This window comes from Theropithecus gelada, chromosome 13, assembly GCF_003255815.1.
Source record: "Theropithecus gelada isolate Dixy chromosome 13, Tgel_1.0, whole genome shotgun sequence".
Taxonomy (NCBI): Eukaryota; Metazoa; Chordata; class Mammalia; order Primates; family Cercopithecidae; genus Theropithecus; species Theropithecus gelada.
Window position 1 is genome coordinate 15,864,181 of NC_037681.1, and position 10,716 is coordinate 15,874,896.

The 10,716-nt window shown below is 41.2% G+C and overlaps 1 protein-coding gene across 2 annotated transcripts in view; it reads left to right on the plus strand.

The window, feature by feature from the left end:
* Positions 1-10,609, plus strand: part of TBC1D8 (TBC1 domain family member 8) — a 128,913-nt gene extending 118,304 nt beyond the window's left edge. Inside the window, exons 18-20 of one of the 2 annotated variants that reach the window (XM_025354428.1) lie at positions 8,208-8,297; positions 8,720-8,817; positions 9,996-10,448. In XM_025354428.1, the coding sequence (XP_025210213.1) occupies positions 8,208-8,297; positions 8,720-8,817; positions 9,996-10,448 (641 nt within the window). Of the gene's footprint in view, positions 1-8,207; positions 8,298-8,719; positions 8,818-9,995 lie in introns of both variants that reach the window. The other variant, XM_025354427.1, reaches the window with a different exon arrangement.
* Positions 10,610-10,716: the final 107 nt, after the last annotated feature.

Consider the following 10,716-nt stretch of genomic DNA (forward strand, 5'->3'; position numbering starts at 1 on the left):
CCTGGACATAACTTGTGGGCTTTCTGGGTCTACTTCCTGGATGCAGCCCTTACTGAACTGGCATGTGATACCTTAGGCATGTACGCTGTCCCCAGTGAGCATTCTGTGCTGGCCACACAGTCCCTCCTTGACCTCCCCATTGACAATGTGCACTATTATGATTTGAGTGCAAATTGTTTATTTTATTATTTATTTTTTGTTTCCCTTTCTCTGTCAGCTGATCATAAATGCAAATTGTTTAGCATCACTGATGTTTTCTGCCCTTCATGCCAATATACATTGAGTTTTAATTTATCCTTATTTTTCACAAATGTTTTTCTAGTAACATAGAAGGCATGCGTAATTGTTGATCATCATCATCATCATCGTTATCTTTCTGTAATTGTCATTATCTGTATCTGGCATTCTTAAATAGAATATGATTGTTTTTATTTTACTCTATTATTTTATCTTGGTTTGGAAATAAACATTATTTTGGAATAATTTTAGATTTACAGAGAAGTTGCATAGATTAGTACAGATAGCATTTCACCCTGATACATTTTAAAATTTATAATTGGCTTTTGAATTATCTAAGATTGATTTTTGATTCTTCATCTAACTTTCTTTTTTCTTTTTTCTTCTTGAGACGGAGTCTCACTCTGTCGCCCAGGCTGGAGTGCAGTGGTGTGATCTCAGCTCACTGCAAGCTCCACCTCCTGGGTTCATGCCATTCTCCTGCCTCAGCCTCCCGAGTAGCTGGGACTAAAAGGCGCCCACCGCTACGCTCGGCTAATTTTTTGTATTTTTTAGTAGAGACGGGGTTTCACTGTGTTAGCCAGGATGGTCTCGATCTCCTGACCTCGTGAGCCACCCGCCCCGGCCTCCCAAAGTGCTGGGATTACAGGTGTGAGCCACCACACCCAGCCTCTTCATCTAACTTTCTAATGAATTACTACTTGTTTCCAAGTAAGTTTATTTCTAAAAGACATTTTAATTACATTGATTTATTAAAAGCATTTGTACCTTCATGGTTTCAGAAAATCAATTGTTCAAACTTTTTTGAACATATCTGATTGTGATATTCATACTGTGTGACTCCGAATTTAAATCAAGTTCAATGGAAATTAAGACATGATGTATTTTTTAGTGTATGTTTCGTATCTGAATTTTTGATGCAGTTAAAAAAGCCTTAAGAAAACGACAAAAAAGCCTTAAGAGTGCAGACAGCCTAAAATCTCTATTTTAAAACATCATTTTCCTGAGGCCATGCAGACTCATATCTAAGTTCTTATCATTTAAATAGACTTAATTCTAACAAATACTTACTTTCATAATGAAAAACTTTTTAAAGGTGGGACACACATACTAGTTATGAAATGAAAGTTTACAATCACAGATCAGGAAGTATAATGAGATTACATCAAATGTGAATTTGTGTGCCTAAAGAATTCTCTTCACCTAAGTCTTACTATTTGCCTGTCGAAGAGGCAAGGGTAGAAAACGTCAGTACCTTGCTGAAACACCCGCCCGTGTAGAGCAGGCCCGGCCCTCTGCCAGGGTAACATAGGAGACGGGTGTCTCCTGTGAGCTTGGTTGTGAAGGCGTCTGCTGCAGCTCAGGAAGCAATGAAGAGCCGAGGCCCAAGGCGTCATCCATTTCCAGGAGGGCTCACTTTATGGGCTGTTGGCGATTGTAACACTATTTAGCACAGGAACTAGGAAGGAAATATTACAGATGTGATTTGGTACCATGTCAGGTAATACACAGATGAAGAGTATTCCAGAAGATGATGAAATCCAACAGTTTTCACTGCAGATCGATAAGCCTATGGATATTGGTCATTTTGCTAAATTATACTAACTGGACTTTCAGAGGAGAACTTCCTGGGAGAACTTTATTTTCCTTGGAAAGAAACATGATAACAAACTTCTGAGAAAGTTAACATTGAAAATGGACACACAAAAATGAGACAATTTGGAGGTTCTTTTGTAAGTTTGTATACTGAGCAGGCCTATGAGTTCCTTCTGCGAACTCTGAGATTCAGGGAATATGCTCTTTTATTCACAGATAGGCTGAAAGGTTTGCCTGCCAGCATGAATCCACATTAAAGGATGTCCTTAAAATGTTGACCAATAAAATTGGAGCTGCTCCAGTCTTTGTGTTCAGCTTTCTGTGAAGGAATAGAGGTTTCCTTCTGAGGTCTTTTTTTTTTTTTTTTTTGAGACGGAGTCTTGCTCTGTCGCCCAGGCTGGAGTGCAGTGGCCGGATCTCAGCTCACTGCAAGCTCCGCCTCCCGGGTTCACGCCATTCTCCTGCCTCAGCCTCCCGAGTAGCTGGGACTACAGGCGCCCGCCACCTCGCCCGGCTAGTTTTTTGTATTTTTTTAGTAGAGACGGGGTTTCACCGTGTTAGCTAGGATGGTCTCGATCTCCCGACCTCGTGATCCGCCCATCTCGGCCTCCCAAAGTGCTGGGATTACAGGCTTGAGCCATCGCGCCCGGCCCCTTCTGAGGTCTTATACATAACCAAGTATATCTGCTGTCTAAAGGATGAGTTTTGTCAAGAAGTTGAGTTAAAAGGAGAAATCTTTTGAGTAATTCCAATTTGCAGTTGGTTAAGGGTAATTATTGACTTTAAAAAAAAAGCATTTAAAACGTTGAAAACCTGAATGAACTTAATTGATAACTGAAAGAGCACATGACGTTATATTAACACATACTGACAAAACAGGAATTCAAAGCAAAAACTGAACTTCGAGAAAAAGGAGGTCACAAATGCTTCATTAGTGATGTTGAGTCAGGGTTATAATTTGAGTTCTCAAACATAATTATAGATTAGTACAGCAATATTGGTGTATGAATGAGGGAAAGCTTTGTTCTGAAATACTTTATATGAAAAAGTATTGATTGGATTCCAAATCTAGTCCCATTAGCCAAAAAAATTGTAAACATTACATTTGTCAGTGAAAAAGGGGTTGATACATAGAATGAACATCTGCTTGAGGTAGAATTGTGAGCACTGGAGCCGTTCAGATCCTCTATAATGACTTTTTACCAAGTAGAAAAAAAATGCCATTTGCTCTCCGCTGCTTGTTCAGTTTCTCACTGATGGTGACAGTCTGTTTTGAAGAGATCATCGTTTTGAAGACCTAATTGGGGATTGCATGTAGCTGCTTCACTATTAGTATTAGGATGAAAACTAATATTAAAGAGTCCTGAGTGTGCCAAGATTTTGGTAACATCTTATCCTTTTTGTCACTTGACCCTGTCTCGCCTGTGATAAGGTGATGTACCATGGATATCTGTTAGAATGGATCTGCTTTCCAAACCTATGTAGTACAATTGGAAATATACAAGATCTTTGCACAGCATGGTCTGCTTTGCCAAGGGTATCTACAGAGTAAATGGTAGGTACTGATAAATATATACCATTGTGTGCCACATAGGGACGTTCTAGGCAAGGATAGACAGCATGTATGACGGTGGTCCCACAGGATTACAACGAGACTGAAAAATTCTTAGCTGTTAGCAAAACACCATAGCAAAACACATAACTCATGTTCTTGTGATGATGCTGGTGTAAACACCTCTATTGCCATTGTATAAAAGTCTAGCATATAAAATTACATACAACACCTAAACTGGGTAATGATAATGAATGTTATTGGTTTATGTAATTACTATACTATTTATCATTATTTTAGCATGTATTCCTTCTACTTATTTTAAAAAAAAAAGTAAACTGTAAAACAGCCTCACGCAGGTCCTATTCCAGAAGGCACTGTTATCACAGGAGAGGACAGCTCTGTGTGTGTTACCGCCCATGAAGACCTTCAGCTGGGACAAGACGTGGATGTGGAAGACACTGATATTGACGATCCTGACCCTGTGTGGGCCTAGGCTCATGTGCGTGTTTGTCTTGGTTTTTATTTATTTATTTATTTATTTATTTTTTGAGAGGGAGTCTCGCTCTGTCGCCCAGGCTGGAGTGCAGTGGCCGGATCTCACCTCACTGCAAGCTCCGCCTCCCGGGTTGACGCCATTCTCCTGCCTCAGCCTCCCGAGTAGCTGGGACTAAAAGGCGCCCACCACCTTGCCCGGCTAGTTTTTTGTATTTTTTAGTAGAGACGGGGTTTCACCGTGTTAGCCAGGATGGTCTCGATCTCCTGACCTTGTGATCCGCCCGTCTCGGCCTCCCAAAGTGCTGGGATTACAAGCTTGAGCCACCGCGCCCGGCCTGTTTTGGTTTTTAACAAAAAAGTTAAAAAGATTTTTTTTGATAAAAAGTTTATAGAATAAGAATATAAAGAATATAAAGAAAATATTTTTCACAGCTGTGTTTTAAGGCAAGTATTATTACAAAAGAGTCAAAAAGTTTATAAAGTAAAAAGTTACAGTAAGCTAAAGTTAATTGATTATTGAAGATCAAGAAGAATATTTTAAAAATGAACTCAGTGCAGTGTAAGCATTTATAAAGTCTGTGGCAGATGTGCAGTAACGTCCCAGGCCTTCATATTCACTCACTACTCACTGATGTGTCCAGAACAGGTTCCAGCCCTGCAGCCTCCATTCATAGTAAGTGGCCTATACAGGTATACCATTTTTTTCCTTTTATACCATATTTTTATAACACCTTTTCTACATTTAGATATGTTTAGCTACACGGCTACCATTGTGTTCCAGCTGCCTACAGTGTTCAGTACAGTAACATGCTGTACAGGTTTGTAGCCTAGGAACAATAGACTTTATAGGCTAGGTGTGTAGAAGGCTACACCATGTAGGTTTGTGTAAGTCCAGTTTATGATGTTTGCACAATGACAAAATCACCTAAATGATGCATTTCTCAGAACGTATTCCTCTCATTAAGTGACACATGACTATAAAATAATAGATTTCACAGAATATTTGCTGTGGAGAAAAACCTTACAAGCATTATGCAATGGGAGGCGTTTAAAATTAACATCAATAGGACCAAAGATAGAGAGCGTGTAACTACTGGTTGCCTAAGAGAGAAGTTTGGCACTCAAGTTATACCCACTCTCTTGATTCTTCACTTTTTGGTCAGGCGTCTCTTATGACTATGCTAAGAAACAATACTGAAGATAACTCTGTAAGCTCTTGCTTTTAAGAATGTGCCAATATGTCAAGGTATCTGCTGGAACCCAAGAAACTGAGGGATGGTTACAGTGTTCTAAGGACCAAAATAATAATGGGAATGGCCCAAACGGCATAGGGGAAGAAGGCTCACCAGGTGAAATGGAAGCATTTTGGCTAAATGGTGAATCTAGCCAGGCTTAAGAGCCTCCCTCAGAGAAGTCATTCTAAAGACTTAGCTGGAAGAGATAATGATTTCAAAAATGGATGATGTGTTGAGGAAATTTGCAAAGGTCAGCGTCTCACAGGGCACAAAAAATGGTAGTTTACATTCCAGTTTAACAGGCAGTCCTGATATCAGCTACATCAGAAATTATCCCAGACATGTTTGATTCAATGATGGGCAGCTTGGGCTAGATGAAAGATCTGTTCTGGCTTTGGACTGGGATCCTGAGTTAAAATGCCATAGAAGATTTTGAAAAATATGGAAACATAGAATATAAACTTCCTTAAAAAAAAAAAACAACTTGTGAAATTAAGACTGCCTTAGATCCTTTTCAACAAAAGAAAACTAAGTGATAAAGATTCCTGGTATCCAAGTCATCAAGAAGCCACTAAGAAATTGGATGTATGATCCCTGCCTCCAGTAGCTGTTGCATCTCAAGTGATTTTTCTTACAGTAGATCATTGAGAAACAAGTTAGATACCTTAGTTGATTTTCCTATCAATGACTTGGCTGTATTGGAATTTCTAATTAATCCAAATGCAAGGCCTCGCTGCTATAATTTGATGGCTGTTTTCAACCACTATGGAGGGATGAGAGGAAGGCCCTATACTGCTTTTGCAAAATAGGCATGGTGGAGATGGGATTATTTTGATGATTACTGTAATGTCTCAGCTGCATCTGAAGGCTAGACTGTGTTCAAAGCCGTATGTGAACTCTTCTACTAGAGAGAAGACCCTTGTGGTGGAACTGGCTTGTCGCCTCCACAGGCATCCCATTTAGAAAGTGAGGAAGATGGCAGTGGCAATGACAATGATACAGAAAATGAAAACATACAGTGTGTAATGAAGGTCCCTAAGTCCATAAAGGAGAGATCTTCCTGCTGGTGGTATCTGTTGGAGCAATGAAGTTACCTACTACCTTCAAACAGAAGTCTGAGATGGGGGTTTCAGGGGACCAAATGTAAACCCTTTATCTGATTTTAACTTGTGTAGTACTTGAAGTGAGACACAATGAACACTTTAATAGAAATTGCCTCTCAATCCATTTATACTCTTGAATTACAGGTTACATATATATAGGAATGTAAAAATAAGGTCATGTTTAAACAGTCCAAATCTCCCATGTGAAAAGACTGAAAGGATCGTTAAAGATTGCATGTATTCTTAGTATTTACTGTTTCCCATAACGCATAGTATCCTATCCTTCTGATCATCAAAAGATCATGGAATGAGTATTTTCATTGAGTTCCACGTCCAGGTGATGTTCTCTGCATATGCCGTGACGGCAGAGGTTGGGAGGCTCCGCTCTGGGAGTTTTTTGGCCCCTCAGCTCCTTGTCACTGTTAATACTTTACTTGCCTCCTTTCTGGACACTTGCCGAGCCCCTGGATTAACTGCTGCCTTTCTATGGCTCCCATCACATTTTGTTGGTGACTTGTATACACATTTCTACTTTGTGGTACGCCAAGCTCTTTGGCATCCCAGCACTGGTCCCTGGGAAATCCATTTCCATCCTGACTGCCCCAGGTACCATTCAGGGTTTTCAGTTTTCCTCCTGTTGAGTTTGAGTGGATTCTTACACGTGCCACTGCACAGAATTCGTTTTGGGCAAAGTTGGGAAAAGTAAGGGTAGCTTTCTAAAGCTTTGCTGCCATCTTGTGGAAGCTTGTTGAATCACAGCTGAATTTTGCCTTTAATTTATTTTCAGTTAAATGGTTTACGAATAAGTTCCAAACCTTTTAAAATATGGGGAACCTTCCCTGTCATCCCCCGATAATTGTTATTTTGTAGCAGCTTTATTGAGGTGTATTCATGCACCATGCAAGTCACCCATTTAAAGTGTACAATGGGTTTTTTTGGTATATTCAGAGTTGTGCAACGATCACCACAATTTTAGACCATTTCATCACCCTAAAAATAAATCCATTTTCCCCAGCCCTAGGCAGCTTTCTGTAGATTTGCCTGTCCTGGACATTTCATATAAATGGAATTGCTGTATCATGTTCAACTTCTGTCACCTAGCATGATGTTTTCAAGACACATCCATGCTGTAGCATGTGTCAGTGCTTCATTCCTTTTAATGGCCAAATATTCCATTGTATGGGTATACCACGATTTGTTTGTTCATCAATTCATTCAACATTTGGGGTTTTTTTTTTTTTTTTTTTTTGGCTACTATGAGCAATACTACTATGAACAATCTGTGTACAAGTTTGCATGTGAACACTTTCAGTTCTCTTGGGTGTATATGTAGAAGTGAGATTTCTGAGTCAAATGCTAACTTTAACTTTTTAAAAAACTGCCAGACTGTTCTAAAGTGGCTGAGCCAGTTTACGTTCCCATCGTCAACATATGAGGGTTCCGGGAGTTTTATTTTTAACATCCTTAAAAACACTCCTAATACTAAGATGCAGATTTGAATTCACTGAAGCTTTTCTTCAACTTTTAAAAGAAACTGTGTAAGTACAGCAGTATGTGTTCATTATAGAGAAATACTATCCTGAGAAGTTTAAAATCATTACCAATTATTCCACCATCCAGAGATTTAGTATTTCTAGAGTACTTTATATGTGCATGGATATATTTTAGTTTTACAAAATGGGATTTCACTGTATACATTTTTTCCAAATTGGTATTACCAGTGCCCTGTGAATGTGTATGTTGTTAATTACAACAGTCTTCACATACCTCTGGGAAAAGGCACACTTGGTATGGGGGACATTTTATTTTCTCTGGGTATCCAGAACAGTGCTTGGTGTGAGTTTGGGTTCATGGACCCTGCAAAAACTAAGAGTCCACAGGCTGGGAGCTGCTGGCTTAGCGTTTAGTTGCCTAAAAAGCTACCTTACTGTCAGTTTTGGTAAGGCACAAAATTTGTTTAATTTAACCTCTTTATCTTTTTTTAAGCACTCACTGAAAATGACCGAGACAGCCAGTCGCCATTGAAGAATCCTCTGTTGTCAACGTCAAGACCCCTGGTTTTCGGGAAACCCAATGGCACGTACCTCTTTTCATTGTTGCTTTCCTCTGGGCATACCACTGCAGTGGCAGGAGGCACCGAGGTTGCCCTCACCCCTCTTCTTGTAGCAGCCCTTTTCCCTTCATCCAATGAATTATCACCAAACTCAGTGCCTTTAGAGGCCAGAAGCGCTCTGAGTGGGGGTGTTGCTGGGTGGCTGCCCCTTGCCCCCACCACCAAGTTCCTTCCTCCTGTTTGCTGTTTCATGCGTCCTCTTAGAGCAGAAGTCTCCCAATTACCACCAACTGACTCTCCAGGGGAATCTCTTGCTTTCCAGTTTTGTACGGAATTCGCTTAGTGGAATTCCTCACCCCCTTGCTTCCCTCTCCTACATAGTTTCCTTTTTGCTTTCACTGAACTTATTTAAATTAAACTACATGTTGTTTTCCTTTGTTTCAAGGTGATGCAGTTGATTATCAGAAACAGCTGAAGCAAATGATTAAGGATTTGGCCAAAGAAAAAGATAAAACTGAGAAAGAATTGCCCAAAATGAGCCAGGTATGGACTTTCTTCAGTGCAGAGAATTAACTTTCTTTTAATTTTTTTTGAGACAGAGTCTCGCTCTGTCGCCCAGGCTGGACTGCAGTGGCCTGATCTCCGCTCACTGCAAGCTCCGCCTCCCGGGTTCATGCCATTCTCCTGCCTCAGCCTCCCGAGTGGCTGGGACTACAGGTACCCGCCACCTCACCCAGCTAGTTTTTTTGTATTTTTTAGTAGAGACGGGGTTTAGTCATATTAGCCAGGACGGTCTCGATCTCCTACCCTCATGATCCACCCGCCTCGGCCTCCCAAAGTGCTGGGGTTACAGGCGTGAGTCACCGCGCGCGGCCATACCCAACCATTTTTCTATTCTTGGAATGATTGTGTAGCTAGATTCCACCTGAAGCACCTGTCCTCACATTACATATTCTCCATTTCAGCAGCAGTGTCTCAGATTACACTGAGAAACCAGGCATTACTGTTCCATTTCATTTTACATTTAGATACTGCATGGCCTTCCCACCATAGGACACGCCCTAACTTTATAGCTTTCAGCTGTTCCCAGTATTTTCCTATTATAAACTCTAGCTTAAAGATCCCTACAGATAAATCTGTACATTACTGTGTTTTTTTTTTTTTTTTTGAGATGAAATTTCGCTCTTGTTGCCCAGGCTGGAGTGCAATGGTGCAATCTTGGCTCACCACAACCTCGGCCTCCTGGGTTTAAGCGATTCTCCTGGCTCGGCCTCCCAAGTAGCTGGGATTACAGGCATGTGCCACCACACCCAGCTAATTTTGTATTTTTAGTAGAGATGGGGTTTCTGTATGTTGGTTGGGCTGGTCTCAAGACTCCCAATCTCAGGTGATCCGCCCTCCTCAGCCTCCCACAGTGCTGGGATTACAGGCATGAGCCACCGTGCCTGGCCTGCTGTGGTTTCTTGAATTGCTTTGTTAAAGGGTGTGCACATCCTCTAGGAAGGTCTACCCATTTCCAAGTGTGTGCTGAAAGTCCCAGGAATCATCACCTTGTTTTCAGAGTGGAAGGGCAGAGACTACCTTTTCTTATATTGTGTGTCTTCAAAAGTACTGTCGTTTTCTCAAAGGTCACAGGTATCATGTTAAAAAAAAAAAAAAAAAAAAAAAAGGGACACTTCCACCCTGGTTCTGCTGCTACATAAGACTTATTTCAATTTCAGAGAGAATTTATCCAGTTCTGTAAAACTCTGTACAGTATGTTCCATGAAGATCCAGAAGAAAACGATTTGTACCAAGCCATCGCGACAGTCACCACGCTGCTGCTGCAGATCGGAGAGGTGGGGCAGCGAAGCAGCAGCTCTGGAAGCTGCTCCCAGGAGTGTGGGGAGGAGCTGCGGGCCTCAGCTCCTTCTCCTGAGGACTCGGTTTTTGCAGACACTGGGAAGACACCCCAGGACTCCCAGGCATTTCCAGAGGAGGCACAAGCGGACTGGACTGTCTCCCTTGAACATATTTTAGCTTCACTTCTGACTGAACAATCATTAGTAAACTTTTTTGAAAAGCCACTGGACATGAAATCCAAACTTGAAAATGCCAAGATCAATCAGTACAATCTCAAAACTTCTGAAATGAGCCACCAATCACAGTCTGAACTTAAGCTGAGTAACTTGTAGCAAGATAGCAGCTGCTATGCACACTGGAGTCTGCCATACCAAAGCACGGACCAGACTGTTTCTTGGGGTCAGCCCTAAACCGAGATTTCAGTCTACTTTACAAATAGGGCATCTGGGTAAACAACCTGACAAACTGGCCAGGGGAACCGACACAACCCTCAAGCATTTCTTTTTTTTGAGACGGAGTCTCGCTCTGTCACCCAGGCTGGAGTGCAGTGGCCGGATCTCAGCTCACTGCAAGCTCCGTCTCCCGGGTTTACGCCATTCT